Below are 23,206 nucleotides of genomic sequence, written 5' to 3' on the forward strand. Positions count from 1 at the left end.
AACGCGCATCCCGCTTGTACTGACACTGAGCCCAATCACCACACTTCAAGTCCACGAACAAATTGCAAGCCCCCGATAGTCCTGCACTCCTTCCACACCTCCAATAACAAATAGTCTTCGATAAATCCTGCAAATAAGCTCAAAAGACTGGAAAGCACCCGGTAAAGGAGAAAAATAACAAAAAGAGAAAATATACATGAAGATTAACTAAAATGAGATGGAATGTGTTAAAATAAACTATAAAAAGAAGTAAATAAAATGAAACTATCAGTAATGAAACCGATAAACCGAGAAAAAGGGGTCAAATCGCCATTTTTACCGATAAATCATGTTTTTTCGTGAATAAATTTTAGTTTGGGACTTTTTCGTATATTAAGGTAAATTTTAGGACTTTTCTAGAGATTTCCCTAAAAACAACTATTGAAACTTTTATATGTTTGTCCTGGTTTCAAAACTTGTCCTTCTTGTCGTTTTGGTCGTAAAAATACATTTTTACCTTATTATTGTAATAACCCAAAAATCATAAGGTAAAATTTTCATTTTTAATTCAACAAATAAACACCATTTATTCTTATCAACCATTTAAAAGCATGTCATTGTGAAAATAGTTATCATAGTACAATCCCAAAATCATAAAGTGCGGAAAACATGGGTTGATGCGTTGCGATCAAGTCAAGCCCCTCCCTTTCGAATCAGAAGTACTTGAAACCATAAACATAAACCGTAAGCACAAAGCTTAGTGAGTTCCCCAAGATGCCACTTACCATACATATCCTTGGGCCTAACCCTGGGTATATTCCAACCCCATACACAAATATGGGCCCCACACTGGTGCCTCGCCCTAGGGTGTATTTTAACCCGATCAACACATATGGGCCCCACCCAGGGGCCTCGCCCTGGGGTATATTTCAACCCGATCACACTATAGTGGGCCCCGTCCTAGGGTGTATTTCAACTCAATAAACTGATGGGTTTTGAGCACTACAACATTCCTATGGTGTACATCCAACCCTAATGCTTTGGATCTGGGTTTTTCTCAAGTTATACATGCAAATAATCATTCAACGCATAAAGCCTAAGACTAACATACATAATTTCGAAATTGATAACTAATACCAAGTTAGATGAATACCTTTTCCTTGTAGCTAGTTGATCTTGACCTTCAAGAGCTTAGTGCCCCAATAGTTGCACCTCTAATGAGTCACAAACACCAAATAGCAATGGAGAATTATGAGAGAGAGGGAAGAGAGGCTCAAAATCGGCTAGGGTTCTCTATGAGTTCATAGGTGCCGATTTTGGGAGCTAATGGGGTCCTTTTATAGTTGAGGCTTCTAGGGTTATCAACTTGGAAACCCTAATTCCCTTCCTTAGGCCATAAGCAACATATGGACTCCCATAAGGCAAGCCTTGGACGAAATCCTTATGGACTCTCATAGAGATTTCGTCCACCCTATACCAATAAGGTCCATGAGCCCAAACTACAACTATTACTGACTTACATAATCAGTCCCCGTTAATTTAATTAGTCTCTTTTGATCACTAAATTAATTCCAAATTAATTTCTGATCAATACTAATTAAATAACATGATTTCTCAATTAATGTATTATTCTTATAATATATTAATAAATCACAATTAACCTGTTTCTCCATAATTCATCCTATCAAATTGCTATGGTGAAAGCAACCCAAAAGGACCATGCTACTATCGGGTCAAGTACATACCAATTATAGTTATGGGCTTAGACACCTAATCGAACAGTCTCCCGCTTGGATAAGTCTAATAACTATAACTGCAAGTACGACTTAAAAATCCGATCATCAATCGTAGCTCTCAAAAGCCGCTGTCGAACTCTGATCTTATCAGCAACGCGTCCTTTAGATAAAGGATCAAATATTCATCCATTCTACAAGATATCGTATGGACATGAGACATGGATTATAATCATTCTCTCTGTCCATGTGTTGTTTCCCGATTTCCGATTTATGATGATTGACAACAGACTACAATTGAACACATCAACTTAGTCCAGACTTGGCCAAGCGCTTAGGGTGTCATCACTAAATCATCGAGGGGCCCACAGATATCACTTTTATCCCACTTTGGGTAAAAGGAATGGATAAACTTCGACTCATATGCTTGCTCAATTTACTCATCAAATCACACACTACAATACGTTTTATAACACCAAGTTACTGGTGCGTTTACGCATCATCAATGTGCAACCGACTTGTAAACTACAACTCATATGTCTCTGTTTCAAGAATATATGATATTATCGTCTCATAATCACTCGTGATAAAATCCATGAAGTGATTCAGATGAGCGTGGGTTTAATCCAATACTCAAATCCTATTTCAGAAGTACTCATGAACACTGCAGCAAACTTGTGCTATGTCTAAACACTTAGACAATCTACAGTCGGATTCATGACAGCCTTACCTCATTACTTACTTCCAAAGTATGATTGACTGTGGATGTTTAAATAATCTTATTATTCGGGAAGTAAAACATGCGAAGTGAAACACAAGAATAATCTAATCCAATATGGTCTCAACACTTTTGAATATAAATAAAACACTTATTATTTAATCACCATATTGACTACACATTATTCATGGTATAATGTTTCGACTAATCAACTTAATACTTGAATTAAAACAATAGTTATCCCATGCTTCAAGCATGCACACTATGTTTACCTATGGTCCTTACTTTGTGAAATAGATCAATTGAACACATTTCCAATGATGCTCATTTCACAATTCCAAATCTTTATCATAAGTGTAAGAATACCAAATTCTTCCACTATTAGAATGTGTTAGATTCTAAGCTATCATGTAATGATCATTTTGTAATGTCTAGGCACCAAAGTCACAGAGACTTTGCCAATTACAAAACATCCATTGGAGATTGTTACAAGACAATTCCATAAATACGAAGTCTCATATTCAAAGTACATTCCTTTGAACATCCTTCTTGCATAAAAGTTTATACACATAGATTCTTAATATACAACTCCCATTATGGAAACATTTCCATATTTGCCATATGACAATTCATTCTTAATGGAATCCCATCTATTCATGATTATGTCAATATGGTCCATCCATTACTATACTTCCAACTGCCCATAAGCGACCAATCCTTAGCGAACCTTAGATCGTCCTTGATAGTTGTTTAATTACTTTAGTCATATCCGATTTTGGTCCTTTTTCCCTCTTAATGCCCTAGGCATTTGGAAAATCAGAACATGCGAATATTATAACATATGCAGTCGATCCTATACCTGAAGCATATGGGATACGATTCATAATCAAGATATGATACTTTACCAATCTCTTGTTATAATATTTTCATATATGGAATTTCCAACGTTGAAACATTTCAACTTGCTATTCATATATGCTCATGACTAAGTTTGATTAATACTTCAACCTAAACTTTTAGATTCGAAATAAAGTATAAGTATCATTTCCCTTTAATAGCAAAACAACTTTTCACACTCTGCAACTTTGCAAATCAAAACTTTGTTTCCTATAAATAGCATTGCTAACTCGCAACACCTATCATAATGATTTTGCTCCCACTAGCACAATAATTATGTCCTTACTAGCACAACACTTATGCTCCCACTAGCTTTGACATGTACCCAGAAATCAGCTGGACTTCTAGAAATCAATAGTTATTGACTTTCTTACCAAAGTTCAGATTTCTGATACAAGATGCTTCGATAAGACTTTATCTAGGCTTCTCAAACTCATACACTTTTCCTTAGATAACTCATATGTGTGTCTAAACTATTTCAGAACTTACAACAGTAAGTCCTGAATGTTTAGACTATTTTCCATTTCTCACAATTCGAACTATGAAGAGGGATGCTGTAATCATAATCGAATTTGAGAATGCAGTTAACACAACTGCTATATCTTTAAATCTACTTAGTGAAAGCGTTTACTCACAATCTTTTTATGAAGCGGAGAGAAAACTTTTCCACTTAGATTTTATGGTGTATGTATTCCTATCCATGTGAATTTGTCATAACCATAATCACAAGACAAGGTTTGTGACAAATCCAAACTCATATGAACTGAACTTGTTCAATCTTAATTTCTCTCTACTTAGTAGTACAGGCCTACCATTGCTTCCAGGTTGTTGAGCAGCCCACCTATACCGGTTAATGTACTTTCATTGATTAAGGTGCTTTTCCTCGTGCAATCAAATGAGAACTCATAGAACTCACATGCATAGTCAACAAGAATGGGTATAGAAACAAGAATGTGTCAACACGATAGGTTACAAACCTCAAGTCGTGTGCTAGTGATGAACAATAGGTTTATTCTTGATTAGTTCTTGAAACTTTTAAAGACCTTTAAGACTCCCACTGACCTCTTGACATATAAGATTCTCTGCCAAGAAACGTTCATCGACAACCAAATATTCAAGTGTTAGTACGGATTCTTATCAAGAAAAACACTTCATATAATTGGTCTTAGTTGGTCTTTGTCTTATCCAAGACATCACAACTATTTCAAATGCGCAAGAGTAAGAAACATTTCTACTCCACATTTCATGAGGTGTTATAAACCTACTTTAGATATGTCACTCAAGGCGCAATCTTGGAGTATGAATCTAAGACTCGATTTTGAAACGAAGTATGACTCACCCTTTTTTATTCAACCATTTCAACAATTCTCGATTCCTCTTCTTAGCCATACAAATGTACTAAGGTGTCCTTAGAGGATCAATTGTGACATGGTTTCATAATCACTAAGATGATCATAAAACACGATACTCAAGTACTCTCCTTTCCTTTCAGATTGGAGAAACTTTTATCTTTCTGCCTAATTGATTCTTCTTATTCGTTCTACTATACATTGAAACTTTTTCAATGATTCAGAATCACACTTAATCTTGTAAGCATAACCATATTTACTAAACTTTTAGTAAATCATGACGAATAGTCTTATCGTTCTTTGTGGCGGACTTGACCAGTGCACATTAATGTATGCCAGATCCTTCAGTCCTTCACTTGACTCACATCTACATGTGAACAAGGAATTAGTCTTAATTTCCCAAAGATGAAAATTATCATTCATCACACAATACCAGTGGTATGATTCCAAGTTTCTGTCCAACTGAAAATTGGGTGATGAGAATTTTTCCTTATTTGGTAAATTTCTGACACTACCACAAACGATATTACTAAGAATCAAATCCATTTTCAATATTTCTAAAAATATATAAACACCAATTTTCACAAATGCCATTGCAAGGAAATATAAATAAAACAAAATCAAAATTTTTCTTTATTTATAAAAATGCGGAAAACTTGTCCTTACAACGCAAGTACAAATGAAAACTATGTCACTAAATATTCCTAAGCAATCTATCATAACTCCTAAGCAACAGCTCAAAAATCTGATCATTGAACCATGCAATCGAAATCCATCTCTTCGTGATCAGACTCAGCTCACTCTTCCTTTAAGCTTCCTTTCTCTTTTCCGATCCTACAAAACATAAAAATGCAATCTTATCAGATCATGTATTAAGAATCTATAAATAGGAACTTAATAGAGTTAGATAGTGGACTTACCTGAAGCAGAGTCATACATTTTGACTTTACCATCCTTGCGATCTTTCAGGTAGATATGGCAGCTTCGCATCCAATGCCCCTTCTCTTGGCAATAGAAACAAACAGACTTTTTGGAATGGTACATGGAACTATCTCAGACTCAACCTTTCTCTTTACCATCTGGTCAAATAGTTTGACCTTGACCGATCCCTTTCCATTGGGAAGAGAAAGCTTTTCTGGACTTCCAATGTGGCCATTATCAATGTCCATGGAAGTTTGGGAGATTGATCTTCCAGAAAAATTTTCTTGACCAGTGCTCCAAATCATTGCTGATTCAGCAGCAATAAGGAAATATGAAAGATCAATTAGGGTCACGTCGTGGTCTCCCATATAGTAGTCCTTAATGAACTCGCTATATGACTTAGGAGGTGATTGAAGAACCAAGTCAACAGCCAGCTTCCATGAGATAACGACACCCAACATTCCCAGCCTGTCAATATGCAACTTCATCCCCAAGACGTGAGCACATACAAACTTTCCATCTTCGTGTTTGCATGCCAATAGGGCTTGAGTGACCTTGAACTTTTCAAGTCGACGAACACGTGGGTTAGGGAGAACTATTGGAGGAGGTGGAGGAAGTGAAGTATGATCTCTAGTCCCTTGATGGAAACGTGGAACATCATCTTCATGAGGAAAGTTTTTTCCAAAAGATTTGGGAAGACAATAGTTGTCAGAACTAGACATCTACAAAAGGGAGAAATTCAAGTTAGTTGATTCAATCCTTAATATAAAACCCAAATGAAATATTAAGGCTAGGATCCAACACAATAATTTACAATTCGGAAGAGGGATGTCGTAATCCAATTGTAAACTATTTGTCGGTAGGTAAATGACGATTTACCAATTCCACCACGAAAACAAAATTTTAAACGAATTAGGTTTTAAATGAAACTCCTACGTCTTTTGAGATTCATTGAACTTTTCAATGGCATGTTTAATCTCGATTATGCCCTTCAAGTTTGTGACTGGGATACTGAGGATCATAAACAAGGTGTGAATAACCATGCAGATTAGCTTGGTACTCTCGAAGTCATATATCACCTAATCAATGTGTCGGTTAACCACACACGATCCATCGATCTATGATAATCTACGAGCTACCCATTTCCATCCTTCATTAGTCTCATATTAGTGTGTCGGTTAACCACACACGCTCCACTAACGACCATTAAGGTGCAATGTGCAATTTCATGGGTTAGCATCAAATTCACATTTTTCTTAAGTAACTAAGATTGGGAATTTATAAAAACGTTTAGTTACTTTGTATTCCATTATACTTATAAACGAGAATTTGTGTCATATCCTACCCGTTCGGCTAACGACCCTACACTAGTCAAGGAAGCGGTGGGTGAGAGTGGACACCCATTCAATCGTTATTTTATAGACAATTTCCTTATACCCCCTTATAGACCAGCTTCGTGAATGAGTCCTACTAACGGTAAGACTGACTTTTACTTATACATATATATAAATTAAACTTTTAATCTTATAATAGTATAAGGGTGTATTTTAAACTTTTAAAATACTAGGCGGTTTAATCTTTTAAATAAATTAGACTTTTAATTCAATTAAAATTTAAACCATGTTATTGTGGATTTATTAATACTCTTTTAATTAATCTTTTAATTAATTATTAATAAAGCCATAATTATTCCTTTTGGTTGTATCCATTTAAATTTCCTAAATTAAACTTTTAATTCTAAATTTAAATTATGAAACCAAAAGGATGAATTTTAAACATTTAGAATACTAGGGTTTTAGGATTTAATATTTCACAATTAAAACTTTTAATCAAATTTTAAATTCCAAAACTTGAGGGCAAGTTTTAAAATTTTTCAAAACTTTCTAGATCAAATTTAGAATAATAAAATAATCATATAATTTAACATAATCTAAATTTGACCTAATCCAATTTTATTTGGCAAGATAAAAAAACAATTCAAAATTTACAAATAATTAGTTTATTTTATAATCTAGTAATTATCTTAAATTTTGGCCATTATCTTCCAATTAGATTAGCATATCCATTACCATATAAAATTCGAATTTTTAATTAAGAAAATAACTTATGGTAATTATCCAAACCTAATTTAAGCAAAAATCCCGAAAATCTGCACTCTGAATCGTCTTCACGTCGTGGTCCAATATGACCACGTCGTGATCATCAGGAAGAACAAAAAAAATGATTTTTTTTCTTTTGCTTTGAATAATACATATTAGCATCATATAACAGAAAAACACCTAGGCTCTGATACCACTGTTAGGTTTTGAGCACTACAACATTCCTATGGTGTACATGCAACCCTAATGCTTTGGATCTAGGTTTTTCTCAAGTTATACATGCAAATAATCATCCAACGCATAAAGCCTAAGACTAGCATACACAATTTCGAAATTGATAACTAATACCAAGTTAGATGAATACCTTTTCCTTGTAGCTAGTTGATCTTGACCTTCAAGAGCTTAGTGCCCCAATTGTTGCACCTCTAATGAGTCACAAACACCAAATAGCAATGGAGAATTATGAGAGAGATGGAAGAGAGGCTCAAAATCGGCTAGGGTTCTCTATGAGTTCATATGTGCCGATTTTGGGAGCTAATGGGGTCCTTTTATAGTTGAGACTTCTAGGGTTATCAACTTGGAAACCCTAATTCCCTTGCTTAGGCCCTAAGCAACATATGGACTCCCATAAGGCAAGCCTTGGATGAAATTCTTATGGACTCTCATAGAGATTTCGTCCACCCTATACCAATAAGGTCCATGAGCCCAAACTACAACTATTACTGATTTACATAATCAGTCCCCGTTAATTTAATCAGTCTATTTTGATCACTAAATTTAATTAATTTCTGATCAATACTAATTAAATAATATGATTTCTCAATTAATATATTATTCTTATAATATATTAATAAATCACAATTAACCTCTTTCTCCATAATTCATCCTATCAAATTGCTATGGTGAAGGCAACCCAAAAGGACCATGCTAGGGTCAAGTACATACCAATTATCGTTATGGGCTTAGACACCTAATCCAACATAAACAAATATGGGCCCCACCTTGGGGTATATTTCAACCCGAACATGCAATAGTGGGCCCCGCCCTGGGGTTTATTTCAACCCGGGCATGCAACAACTATAAGCCACATAACAACAATCACACCATGCAAGAGTCACAAAAACAACTAGCATATAATAGATCCTAGTGGGACGGCATTGGTGCCTTCGACCTACGGGTGCAGTGAGGAAACTCACCTCTTAGTCTGAAAAGATCGTTGGATAGGACACTACTCTGAATATCAGCTCTACCGGTCACCTGTTCATTGGGAAATGACCAAACATAACTTATAATCAAAATACCCCAAAGTCAACTTGGTCAAAAACATGTCAATGTCGAAAAGTCAAAAAGTCAACCGAGTCAACTCAGTTGAGTACGCTCAACGTACTCAGCTTATACGCTTAGCGTACTCAAGCCTTGACCAGAAACGGGGTGTTGACCTCGTACGCCCTACTTACCATAGCATACGCCCAACGTACGTTCAACCGTCATTTCCTTCTATTTAGAGCTTAATCCCTTAAGCTCTTTCGTCAAAATTCTAGATCTAGTCCTCAAATGATGTCCTTAACCATAAAGTTTCCAACTTTATGGTCTTGCATGGGTATTAAGTGCTCAATACCAAAAACCCTAACTTCTTAACTCTTTAAGACATCCTAGCTCATGTATGGAAGGAAACTAAGGTCCAAGATTACATTTTTATGATTCCTAATAACTCCATAATGGATAAAGTTTCCAACTTTATCCATTAGAATGGTCCAACCAACCAAGATCTATTCTTTAAGTCTCAAAGGGACCAAAAGTGCATCTTTTCTAACTTAATCCATTAAGTCCAAGTCTCAAACCTTTAGATCTGAATAAATATGATGTTTAGATGGATAAAGTTTCAAACTTTATCCATAACAAGGTCACAAACTTTGAAGATCTAAAATTTATGCACTAAAGTGACCAAAAGCTCATAACACCCAAAACTAGCTAAATCTAAAAAATGTATCATCAAGATTCAAGCTTTATTCCTCAAGAAGAAAGATCAAGGTGAACAAAGTCTGAATCTACAAGCTCTAACCAACACTTCTCCAAAGAGCTCCTGCTTCTCCAGGATGCACCAAGAACACTCCAAAGCACTCAAGAACACCTTATTTTGCTCAAAAGGCTCAAACTAGGGTTAAGGTTTTCAAGGGAGGGTGTTGGAGAGGTGGAGGTTGAGAATAGAATGGGTTTGGGGAAGTTAAGGAGCTTAAATAAGGCTCAAACCACGAAAATAGAGTTTTGGGCATTGATCATGTAAGCCCAACGTACTCTAGGTACGCCAAGCGTACTCCAGGTATGTCTAGTACGTCCAGCGTACATCCTGTACGCCCAACATACTAAACTAAGCTCAAAACCTTCCTAACTTCAAACGGTCATAATTTCTCCGTTCCAACTCCGTTTTCGACGATCTTTATATCCATGTAAAGGTATTGAAGAGCCCCACAATAATATCTAGATATCTTGGACTAAAAACTTCCTGAACAAAAATCCATATTTCATGCAAGAAGTCCGAAACATCACTTTTCCTGTTTTACCCTTTGAATCCAACACAAACCAAACTCTTGGATCCCGTAATCTACATTACCCACATCCAAATGGGTCTAAACCTCTCTTTCCCAAATCCCGAAGTCTTATGATACTTGATCTTCGGGTCACGACCCCGAATTATGGAACAACTCGAAACAGGGTGTTACAGTTATTTTATTTTAGTTTTTAATTAAATTATATATATATATATATATATATATATATATATATATATATATATAATTTTAGTTTTTATTAAGAAAAAAATACCTTCTCTCTTTCTATACCGTCACTAAACTCATCCACGTAATCTATACATGATGTACTCTCTCCATCCTTCTTCTCTCGACACAACAGAACCCTAATTTGGACCACCTTTCACCATCGATCTGTATCTATAAAGCCACAACTTTCCGCCTTTCTCTCTCCTACACCCATTATCATCGGTTTCTGAAAGTCCAACCACTATAGTCACTAGTCATTGCTTTAGATGGTGGTTGATGGATGTGAAAGAGTAGTGGTTGTCGAACGTGAAAGTCCAACCACCAGCGTCCATCTCTCAATCACCGGTATATCGCTGAAAAATCACCAAGCCACCTTTTTCCGCCGACGAATCTCATCCTCTACCACCCACATCGTAGCCACGATTTCCAAAAAAATAAATGAGCTCCGCCTCTCTCCACTCCAATGCATCTTTACTCCACCCCATTCTTTCTTTTTTGTCGTTCACGTACTCCCCCTTACCCTAAAATAGATTTGGAGGGTCGTCAACCCTAAGTCCACCACACCACACATATGATACTTGGAAATCAATTTTTGATGTTCCTGATTCTCGTAATCTTCATAAACCTTGTAGACCTTCAAATCCTCTTCATAGACCTCGTGCTCTTTGCATACCCGTGAAATTTGTGTAAATTCATTACAAATATCCGTCGCTGACAACTTGACCGCACCAAGGGCTTGTCTATCCACCAGCACCCAGACCCCATATTTCATTGATTTAGACTTTTTTTTGGTACAAAGATTTATGAAGTTTTTTTTTTTAATAAAGATAATCTTTAATCTATATCTTTCAAAAGGCAAAATCATGGCATCGAATTTGTTAATCTTAATTTTTTTTGTCCATAACTATGATACCAGTTGTTAGGTATTGGTATGAAAAATATACAATCAAAAGGTGTGAGACACTAAAAAAATATCATCAATAAATATGTATTTATATTCTTTACATCATTGATATGAGACTCCATTGACTGTTAGAAATAGTCGATTTCCACAACTCAACATTTATTTGATGGCGGTATAATGCATAGGCATGAATGGATGATACCAAGTACCTCATATAATTAAAACTTTTGATAGGCAAAAACGAATTAGAATAACAGAAAAAAGAGAACGAAATTACTCGAGAAGGGTTATTTGTGGACCAGAATTGAAGGATGGTGATTTTTTTATTAGTAATATTTGTCTATTCTATTAAAAATTCTAATGCAATTTTTTCTATTGTTTAAAGACAAAGAATTAAAGGATGATAATCTTTTTATGATATGTGAAGAAGACCTTTGCATCGTTATCAAAAACTCCATATTCCATGTTGGTGGTCTAATTCCATGGGAATTGACATCATAGTTAATGTACACAAAGATCGGCATCTTTTAATTGTATGCCAATACATGTATTTTAAGCTTTGGATACGTGTATTAAGAAAAAATGGTAGAATTTAAGTAATGGTTACTACCTTACGATGTTTACCCATGGCCAACATCGATTGATTCTTTGCTTATGCTTACAAGTTACAACTAAACTTGAGGTGACATCAGTAATTTTAGTGGCTTAAGTTTATATTTAATTGTTTTCAAATTATAAAAGATGACTACATATATTATAAACGTAATAATCATTAGTTATATATTAAGATGATGTTAATTAATCCTATATCACAATACAATTATGCTAATAAAACACATAATTAACCTATATATTACAATAAAAATATGTTATAAATATTTTTTGTTATACAAAAATTGTCACTTTAATAAATAAACAAGTAATTCGAATCAACTATATGTAAAAAATTTATTTGGTTATAACTTTGTAGTAATATATTTTATAAATTTATTGCAAAAGAATATATCAAAATAAATTTGTAAAAAAACTAATAAGTTGAAAGGTATTTTAGACAATCTATATAAGTTAAAAAATAATATTAGGAATATATTTTTTATGTAAAACATTTTGTAAAGTTAAAAATGAAACATTATATATATATATATATATATATATATATATATATATATATATATATATATATATATATATATATATATATATACTAGGTTCAAATGTGGATAAATATCTATTGTGCGGACGTGTGGGCCGTGTTATTCTGTGATAATGACAAAAAAAATATGTTGTTTGGTAATGTGAATACGTTCAACCTTGCATAACTTTTGTCATTATCACGTATTCTCACTAATTAAATCGTCTATAATGTTATTATTTAATTTTTTTTATGATTATCATTCTGTCAAAATGTTATCAGAATGTTTATTGAACCACATTCTATAAGAATGAAAATGAGTAAAATACGATGTTTGAGAACAAAAATGAATAAGAATCAGTAAGAATGCATCATAATGACGATAGTTGTGTGAGTTTGAACGTATTCATATTAGTAAACAACATATTCTTTTAGTCATTCTTATAGAATAACATTGTCCACACGTCCGCATAATAGATGTCAATCCACATTATAATCTAGCCATATATATATATATATATATATATATATATATATATATATATATATATATATATATATATATATATATATATATATATATATATATATATATCACTTTATACCATTTTGGTGTAAAAAATAAAGTCGGATTACAAATAGTTTTATAAACTAGATAACTAAGGTGTTGTTTGTTTTTTTGAAACAAAAATTCATGAAGTTTGCGGACCACTTTTGCAACCCTCTGCAGCAGCAAAAGAGACGGACCAAACGGTTGCAGACTGTAATAAGAAGCGTGTTTGTTTTTTAATATCTGCAGACTGCTGTATACATTAAAAAATTAAAATAAACTGATTTTATAAACCAAAAATAGTTTTTCAATACCAATTTATCACATTTCAGAAAAAATAAAAAATAATGACATTGTAGCAACAATTTATCACATTTCAGCATCAATTTATTACATACATTCAGTAACAATTTATCACATTTCAGCAAAAAATAATGAGATTTTAGCAAAAAATAATGACATTTTAGCATAATGTATATGATATTTTAGCATAAATTTGTAACATTTCATCAAGATTTTAACATAAATTTGTACCTTTGAGCAAGAATAAACCAAAAAAAGGTGAAACAAGAATTCAGCAAGATTTCGAACATCATATAATCAAGATTTCAACAAGAAAAAGTAGAAGAACCCGATTCAGCAAGAATAAAAGAAGAAAAAAAGAACTTACCTGAAGTTGATTGACCAGACGAGGAAGGAGGGTGCGCCGGGGAAGGAGGCTGCGACGACGAGGAGGCGGCAACGGCGAGCAGGATGCGACGGGGGATTCCACCGGAGAGAAAGTAGTCGATTCGATGGGGGGAGACGATGGGAGAGTGCGGCGTTTTATTTTTATTATTATTTTTTTTTAGTGCAGGCCCGATTTTTCTTTTTAGGTTTTAGGTTGAAAAAGGTTGAAATAGGCAATACAAGTGCTGCCCCAAACTGAACACACACATATAAGTTTTTTACTCCGAAGACTTCCTAAAAACAAACAACTACGAGATGAAAAGTGTTGTACGTATGCTGCGCCACGCCACACAACAATAAGTGGTCTGAAGATGTTTTTTTTTATAAAGAACAAACAACACCTAATAGTATTAAACTATTAATTTTAGAAGGGGATATATGAACTACTTAAATATTCAAAAAAACATATGTAAATATATATATATAGGGTTATGTTATTTTGTTTTTACTAACTATTGTGTGCCAGAATATATAGATCTGGACCACCGGATGGAATAGAATCTAAGTTCAAGATTTGAGAATCTATGATATACAATAGGATAACATACACCATATAATCACACAAATTTCAACATAAGGGTACTTTGGACAATTAACTATATTTTAAAAAGGAAATTTCGGATTTTTAGGGATACTTACTTCTCCTAATTTTAAAAATCTGAATTTTTAAATTAATTCAATTTTAATTCTAACGTAATTTGTAAAAATAACCGATTTTATTCTGTCAGAATGTTTTTTGTTATAATGATGTTCTTTCATAATTTTATTCTATTAGAATATTATTGTATAATCACAAATTCTTGAATCTCCAGTTGAAGAAAAACAACATTCTAATATATTATTATATATCCGAACTTAAATACAAATACATACATATTCTTACAAACTAATAGTCTTATACATTTTAATATAATTATACATATTCTAAAAGAATATCAACAAAAATGAATAAAATTCTTAAAAAATAACAACATTCTTTAACTTTGAGAGTGATCAATCTATTATGCATTCTTCAAGTTATTCCTATCAGGTCTTCAACACATTCTTCCAGCCATCCTATCACAAATACAACAAAAACTAAGAATGGTTAAGAACATGTTATCACTTTATATATTCTGACAGAATACATAGAATACATTCTAGCAGAATATATAAAATACATTCTAACAGAATACATAGAATACATTTTAGCTAGTTTAATTGCCACTATAAATAATTAAAAACTTGTTACTTGCAACTTGCAATCGTATTTCTAGATGATAAAACTTAACAAACCAATAATTTGCAACTTAACAATCTTGAAATTTTTGTACAATAGAAAAAATAGTAAAATTTAGCAAACCATTCTTACAACAATGATATTCTATGAGAATGCTCTTGAAAGAATGCTCATAGAATGTATTCATTGCTTCATGATGCTTTGCTGAAAGGTTTTCAATCAATTCTTACACTGTCATTTACCATGTTTGTCAGAATAATAGACATCAAATCAATGAGTGTTACTAACCTCATTCTAAAAGAATATTGTGTTTTCTCATTCTGAAAGAATTTGCAGGTTTGAATACACCAAAATAACATAACTACATATATTAACTTCAATTCTAAAAGAATATTTAATTTCCGTTTGTTGCTTAAACTTCAATTCCTTAAAAAATTCTAACATAATATTATCTACTTTACTTTAAACAAAATATTTCAACACAAGTATAAACATGTTATTATAATTCTAACAAAATAGTATGTAGTTTAGCTTAACATATTCTAACAGAATCTTCCCAATAAGTCTAACATATCAAACTTGCCAATTGTATGACCAGAGACAATGACAATGTCAACAAAAAGAAAAAAAAAACTACACATAGTTTTTTCTTCAAACAAAAAATAAATTGGTAATCCATTATCATTGCTATCGACATATTCAATATATATTATAGTATATGCATAATTCTTATACTATGGAAAAATTAAGGTGAAAATTCGATTAAATATATAACCATAATAATGATAATACCTGAAAATGATAAATTACTTTGTGAAATTCTGGAAAATCTTAAAATGGGATTTAACTGATCATTCGCTCTTCTTGATAAATCGTCTGTCATAGATCAAAAAAATCAAATAGTTTTAGGTTACTGTCGACGCAATACAACTTTGTTAGCCAAGAAATACAACTTTGTTTGCTTTGATGCCCACTTGTCGTTGAAGTTAAGCAGAACCAAAAACAAAGAAAAACAAACCTTTTTATATGTTTTAGGTTACTATCGACGCAAAAGAACCAAAATTCATGTTTTTTTGTTAGCCAATTAAATCATAGTCATAAGAAAACACTTCAATAATTTTAGAAATTGATAATCGACTTTACAATCTATTTTAGAACCTGGTCCGGACAAAGCGGGAATAAATTTGCCGTCGATTGTAGAGATCGAATTTCATATGTTGCGACACCATCATCGTCGGTGCAGGGGACCAACACCGGAAAAACGAAGGGATTGGTGGCTGCAGGTGGAGGGTCGTCGGTGAAGAGGGTGTTTACCAGGATCGAAAAGGGAAGAACACAAAACCCTAGGATGGAGGATTTTTGGCTTGGGTGGAAGTCGGCATTTTATGGTGACGATGATGAAACGAACGATGATTTTTTAAGGGTTTATAAACTAATTATCTTGATTAAATGCTATTAAAGGGAAATTGACCCATTATTTTAGGGATTATAATTTTGGAATATAATTAATTGTACATACATAATGACTAAATTACCCTTTATTATTTAATTAATGATTTCTTTTTTCCTAAATTCTAATTGGTGCATTTAGACACACAATATTTGCTAGAAACATTGGAACCTAGCTCTCTCTCTCTCTCTCTCTCTCTCTCTATATATATATATATATATATATATATATATATATATATATTATAAAAAATTAAAAATTAAAAATTGTTTAAATTGTTTAAAATATATCATGATGACCACTTATAACATATTTAACATGTTAAGTTTTTCAAATATAAAATGTTTGTTCAAACCACCCCAACACATGAAACGTTCATCATGAACACCCATAAATCAATAACCTTTGTTAACAAAAACGTCGATCACCACTTAAAAATTGGGATTTGATTGAATATTTTTCTTTGTTTTTGTAAGTTTATGTCAAATTTTATAAAACATTATTTAATGCAGTATTATCCATATTTTAGGAAAAATATTTATGACCAATTTTTAATTGATATAATTGAAAAAATAAATTGAAAACTTTAAAAATTTATTTTTAAAATCGAAGTTTATTTTCATATATTTAATATTTTAATTTTTTTATCATAATTACAATATTTATGCATAATTTTGTGACCAAAGCTTGTTGGTTTTTTATCGTTAATTCGTACCATTTTATTTCCACTTTTTATACAATAATACATAAAATTTGATATGTATTTGTTAATTATCTATAATAAAGTCATAAAAGAATTGAAAAACTCTTTTAAGTTTAAAAAATATGAGTTTTTTAGATTTTAGTTTATTTTAGTAGTCTACAAACGTTAACAAACAAACAATCTTCTTCTTTCATATTGCAGATGTTTGGTACACCTCTTGTACTGCAGAGGTTTGCAAATGTGGTCCGCAGACTGCAAACATTTTGCCTCAGAAAAAAATAAACACCTAACTCTTCTTGAGCTAGATTGTACAGGCTTCATGCAAATCGGATGCAACTCAGATTGTCAAGCTAACTCGAGTTGTCTAAGGTCTTGTTTGATAGTTGCTGATTGGGAAAGTGCTGACTGAGAAAGGTTTGTCTAGGTAATAAATTCTGACTGAATAAGAAACCATAATGTTTGATTGTACATCTGACTAAATGTGCTGACTAATGAAAATGACCATTTTGCTCTTGATATCAACATGAAACAACAACAATCCACCGGTAAATGGGATTTCTTTTGATCATTAATTTATCCAAAAGATTTCTGGAAACTTTACTCTTGTGTTTCCATTCCACCATTTCCTAATCACAAAGATCATAAAACTTATCAATACAACTATTATGCTACATCCACGAGTTAATCACGTATAAGAACCTGACTTGAGTTCATAATAGTCAACATTAAAAATACATAAGTAGTTTTTGTAATTAGCCACAATTCAAAACTCAAAACAATAGAAAATGAATAATAAAAATGTCAAAAAAGAATTCCTTTTTAACTTGTAAGAACCCAACTTGAGTTCGTACTGAAATTCAATTTTAACTTGTAATCCTCTTCTCCTGCTTCATACAAAAACATATTTTCTAAATCTAGAGATTGCTTGCCATGGCCATTTTCGGAAGCTTGTGTATTTTCCCACGATGCACAATATCGTTGTGATTCAAGATTCCCCGAGAACGTAATGTAAATAGAGTAAACCCACCAAACCTTCAGTTTCGAACAACTGAGAAGAGATTTCACTGTTAAGAATCCCAAACCCTCAAATGAATTCTTTCGTTTGTTGACAGTTGATCCAACTAAGAATCATATTCGTAGAGAACTCTTATCTCTTTCAACAATTAAACAACATTATTTCAGAGCAATACTCAACATTCTCCGGATAATCATACAGTTATATACAAAATCATAAATAAAATCGATTTCACAGATAGAGAAGAGAAGAAAGGAAATCGATTTCATAGATGGAAAATAGGATAAGAGAAGCTTACCGGTTGAAGAAAGTTTGTGGAACATTGCTGCTAACCTTGAGATCGACTATAGAATAAGGCAAGAAAGGTGCTGATATCGGTTTGCCTTTGCAGATGTCGGGGTGGGCATGGAGAACGAAGGAGAAGAGAAAATTAGGGAACGAGCCTTTTCTGTTTTGATCAACGGGTTTTTTTAGATGACCAAGTCAGACATTCCTGACCGAGTAAGATGCAACTGAGGAAAATATCAAACGTACTCATCTGATCGAGTCAGCCAAATAGGTCAACAACAAATCAAACAATGTCTAAGTTGGTGTATACCGACTTAATCCTTAATGTAAAACCTAGTAATCATGGTTGTTTTTTTTTTCACTTTAAATAGTTTTTTTTATAATATTTTTTAGTTCATTGGTGAATTCGAATATTATAAATAACCGTTAACCAATTATAATATTAATTCAAATTTTGACCTGATAAATAGGAAGTCATAATTATATTTTTAAACATTTTAAATAGTTCCTTACCTTCTGATGACATGTTTTTTTACGGATGTTTTTTTAACTTTTTAAATAGTTCCTTACTCAAAATCCAATATTAATTTTAACTAATAAAATAACAAAACAAAAAAGAATTATATATGTTATAAGAAACCAAACTATCCTTTTCCTTCACCAATTTATTGTCAAAAGAGAAGTGCTTACAAGATTTCTCTCTCTCTAGAGGATATCATGGATTGTCATGTTCCTATCATTCATGACCAGACTTGGCGGTCAAACTAAATACCGCGTTTTCTTCAATATTCATAAACCCATAAATAATAAATAACTAGAAAGGTTACCACCGCTACGCGGGGCTAGAAGCTTTTAATGTTGTTTCCGAATTGATAAATATGACAGACATAGAAAGTGCAAGGATAAAAAGTCCGGGCTTTGCCCCGGACAAAAAATGTAAAAGTTTTGACTGCAAGGACCAGAAGTGTGAAAATGACTAAAGAATTAAAGGGGTAAGAATTAGCAACTTTTTAGAAAAGGGATCAAAGTTGTCAAACCGTTAAAGTTTTGTGGCCAAACTTTAAATATTAAAAGGTTCCAAAAAGGTGTAAAAATATTGATTGCAAGGACTAAAAGTGTCAAAATGGGTAAAAAATAATGTGCGAAGTTACCAAAAAACATCCAAATTTAGTATTCCTAACCTCCAACAATAATACAGGGACCAATTCTGCCAAAAAAAATGGGAAGTTGAATGAAACACAAACAAAAGGACATTAATAAATTAATTAAAGAAATACAGGGACGGGATATGTAAATCAAGGGACCAAACCTAAGTATGCCAACTTCACTATTCCTTTCTTCCACAACTTTAATATATATATATATAATAATATAATATAAAACATAAAACATAAAACATATTCTATTCTGAAAAATTCTCATCCACTAATAAATTTAAACCTTTCTTTTATCTTGTTATTTAGAAAATGCTAGAAATTAACAGCCTTTCAATTAAAATCCGAATGCTAACTACGGATCAATATATAATTTCATCTATATTCTATGACTATCTACATAATATCTAGAAGCTATATACAAAACAAAAAAAAAGATAGAAAATTAGAGTATATAATTTATCTACTCATTAAGCCAATCTAGACTAAATGACTCTTCTGCCACTTTAACACAAAGATCAGTCAACTCTTTCCCCATTTCTTTCCACTGCCATGAAATCTCTTCATCACAAATCACCCTTCTCAATGATCTCAACCACTTAATCGATCTTGGCAACCTCTTAATCCTTGGGCATTCCCTCATATCTATCTCCTTCAAACTCACACACCCACCTATTTCCTCATTCAGACATTCAAGATTCAGACACTGAGAAACATCAATATAATCCAACCATATCAGATTCTTGATTCCACACGGAAGCTTTTTCAGCTTTGGACATGCATACACTCTCAAAATCCTTAAAAAAATCAGCTTCCCGATATCAAACGGAAGCTCCTCAAGACTCTCACAGCTTGTAATGCTTAAAACCCTTAACGTTTTCACCTGACAAATGCTCGAGGGTAGTTTCGTCATTTTGGTACAGTGGTCCATTGTGAGGTGGGAGAGGTGTGGGAATAGATGGGAGAGGTCTAGTTCTGATTCCTCTCTTAGGTTTATCTTGCAGAGGAGAAAAGAGATTTTTTCTAGATTTGTGAAGGGTATTATCGTCTTTGGTAGTTCAGGAATTGTGATTTTTTCCATCCAGATGCTTCTTAAGTGAGAGGATTTACCTAAAACCCATAAATTTTGAACCTCTGAGGTTTTTGTGTTGTAGTTTATTACAACTAAAGCTCTAAGTTTTGGCATGTTTTCAATGAATGGAGGAAGGATATACTCGGTTGAATCAAAATTCAAGATCAAGACTTCAGCTTTAGGAAATTCCATTTTTGACCAATCCGTTTCTTTCATTTCACCTATTCATTTCAAGAATTTGCTATAAGTAATCTAAACCCTTGAAATTTAATTTGGAAAATATGGGTTCTTTTTACCTGTATGAATTGAAACAATTCTTGCAAGAAATTGCTGATCAATGTTCCTCTCCCATTCTTTGGGTAACCCTTTTTCTCTTCTTGCCATAACAAGTCTTCTTCTGTTGTTAACACTCTCAAAGCTGCTCATATGAATAGCAAGGTCTCTTAACACATCATGTTGACACACTGAGATCTCACAGTGGCTACTATATATATCTCCAGCCCTGAAATGTTTTTTGTATTAAAGATCAATTAAATAACCAGAAATCAAAATTAATTTTCTTGTATATATACCTTTCTTCTTTCATAAGGGTGAGAAGATTTTTGTTTGAGAGCTCGAGAATAATGGCAAAAGCTTCTTCATCATCGATGTCATGAAGCTCAGTCCATATATTGATAAGAACATCTAGAGGAATCTTTTTGTCTTCTGGGAAAGAACCCAAATCAAGAAAGCAGTTTCTCACTTTTTCTGAGAGGTAATCGATGCTGAGTTTCATCCTGTTGAGCAACTCGATTTCATGGGAGTCGCATATTGGTTGGGCTCTTGATAATCTGCTGTTGGCACCTCTCCAGTACATTTCAGGTTGATCTCTTAGTGAAGCTCCGATCACTTTCAGAGCCAATGGAAGCCCTTTGCATTTCTCCACAACCTGTTCAACCCAAGACTCCATTAACAAAGGGTTCACGTATTTATTGATTAAACGAACAAGAAACAAGTTATACCTGTTTGATCAGATTCTCATCAGATCCAGGAGGTATTGAGGTTGTTCCAAAAGCAGTGTGACAGAAAAGGGAGATTGCTTCTTCTTCTCTTAGCAGTTCTAATTCATAGGTTGAGTTGAGAACTTTAGATGGAAACTTGATACGCGAAACCACAAGAGTTTTGCAACCAGGAACATTGAAGATAAGCTGGTGGAAAACTTGATCTGACCAAACATCGTCCAAAACTACCAGGGTGGGTGTCACTGTGTTCCGATGGTTATATTGATTAAGTGGCCATTGGGGGGATATGTCAGAATTCCCATTTAGTTTGCTTCTTGAAAGAAACCCCCAAATATCTTGCCTTAGTTGCTGTACATTCGGAGACTGGGATACAGTCAGGAACAAGATCTCATTATTAAAGTAACCTGAAACAGAAACACCACAGAAGCATTTCGTCGAACACTTTAGAGGCAGCAAAAAAAGGAAAAGAAAGTTAGGAGCGAAGGAGTTCAGAAGTTCACGTACTTCGTACTTCATCGTCTCTGCAAATTTCTCTGGCTAAAGTAGTTTTACCACTGCCGCCAATTCCATTGATCCCGATAACAACCAAATCATCTCTATCGAGAAGCATACCTTTAACTTTCCTCTTCCCCAGCTCCATTCCAACCTTTTCCAAACCACCCTCATATTGCTCCTCCTCGTTCATATTATTCATCGCCTCCTCCAACCACCATCCTTCACCGCCTCCTCCGATTTTCATGGACCCGAGCCGCTGCTCCAGCCTCCGAGCGGAGCCCTCAAGTCGATCAAACCGCTCGGTGGTCTCGAATCTCACGTGATGCACGTCAGCGAGGACGTGAGCCTGAAGCGGACCCTGTAAGAACCTCGATATCTTCTTCTCGACCTTCTCCATCTTCCGCGACAACTGTAGGTTCTTGTAGACGTTCCAACGGCTGGAGACGAGGACTTTTCCAGCGAGTTCGAGGCCGTCGCGGAGAGCTCTGGAGAGAGAATCGAGCTGCATCTGACGTGTCGGGGTTAACTCCACGCCGGAGTACTTGATTTCTTCGATGATGGGAAGGAGTTCTTCGATGGAAAGTTTAAGCTGCTCGGCGCTGGGCTTGCAGAGGCAGGCCTTTCTTGTAATGGTTATTAACATTTTAAGAAGCTCGGTGGCAATCTCTCCGGCAAAGAAGTCCGTGACCGCCATTTTATTTGTCCACCGGAGCCGGTGCGTTTTGCAGAGAAGGAAGAGGTTGAGTAATTGTGTTGTTTATACCAGCGAGAGTGGAGATGGGTCATGTGAGTATGTGACGTTAATGTCAACTAATGGTATTCAAATTACTCTTCTACCCTTATGCCCTTGTTCTTCTTTTCTTTTCTTTTTTGGAAAAAATGACTTATCAAGGTAATTAACTTTTCGATACGATCACATCTGGGTAACTATCTTTTTTTGTATATATCTAGGTAACAAACTTGTTGGAAGTGTTCACATATGATAATTATGACCTGCTGTAGCCGGTTACATCCTAAATGT

At 33.7% G+C, this 23,206-nt stretch overlaps 1 protein-coding gene across 1 annotated transcript; it reads right to left on the reverse strand.

The window, feature by feature from the left end:
• Positions 1–19,892: 19,892 nt before the first annotated feature.
• On the reverse strand, positions 19,893–22,955 carry LOC145104186 (putative disease resistance protein At4g33300). Its single transcript, XM_079041477.1, has 5 exons — positions 22,195–22,955; positions 21,691–22,094; positions 21,262–21,617; positions 20,986–21,191; positions 19,893–20,910 (listed from the first exon to the last, which is right to left on the reverse strand). Exons 1-5 carry the CDS (start codon positions 22,877–22,879, stop codon positions 20,081–20,083), a joined length of 2,481 nt encoding a protein of 826 aa, XP_078897603.1. The 5' UTR covers positions 22,880–22,955; the 3' UTR covers positions 19,893–20,080.
• Between the last annotated feature and the right edge of the window lie 251 nt (positions 22,956–23,206).

This window comes from Lactuca virosa, chromosome 1 (assembly GCF_052849685.1).
Source record: "Lactuca virosa cultivar CGN04683 chromosome 1, Lactuca_virosa_CGN04683_v6, whole genome shotgun sequence".
NCBI classification, from domain to species: Eukaryota; Viridiplantae; Streptophyta; class Magnoliopsida; order Asterales; family Asteraceae; genus Lactuca; species Lactuca virosa.

What these genes read in the sequence shown, in the direction of transcription:
- LOC145104186 (XM_079041477.1), bottom strand. Translation starts at nt 22,879, where the DNA reads ATGGCGGTCACGGACTTCTTTGCCGGAGAGATTGCCACCGAGCTTCTT. An exon ending in CAGAGACGATGAAGTACGAA is followed by an intron (nt 22,095 to 22,194) that starts GTACGTGAACTT and finishes TTTCTGTTTCAG; the next exon opens with GTTACTTTAATAATGAGATC. An exon ending in ACCCTTATGAAAGAAGAAAG is followed by an intron (nt 21,192 to 21,261) that starts GTATATATACAA and finishes AAAACATTTCAG; the next exon opens with GGCTGGAGATATATATAGTA.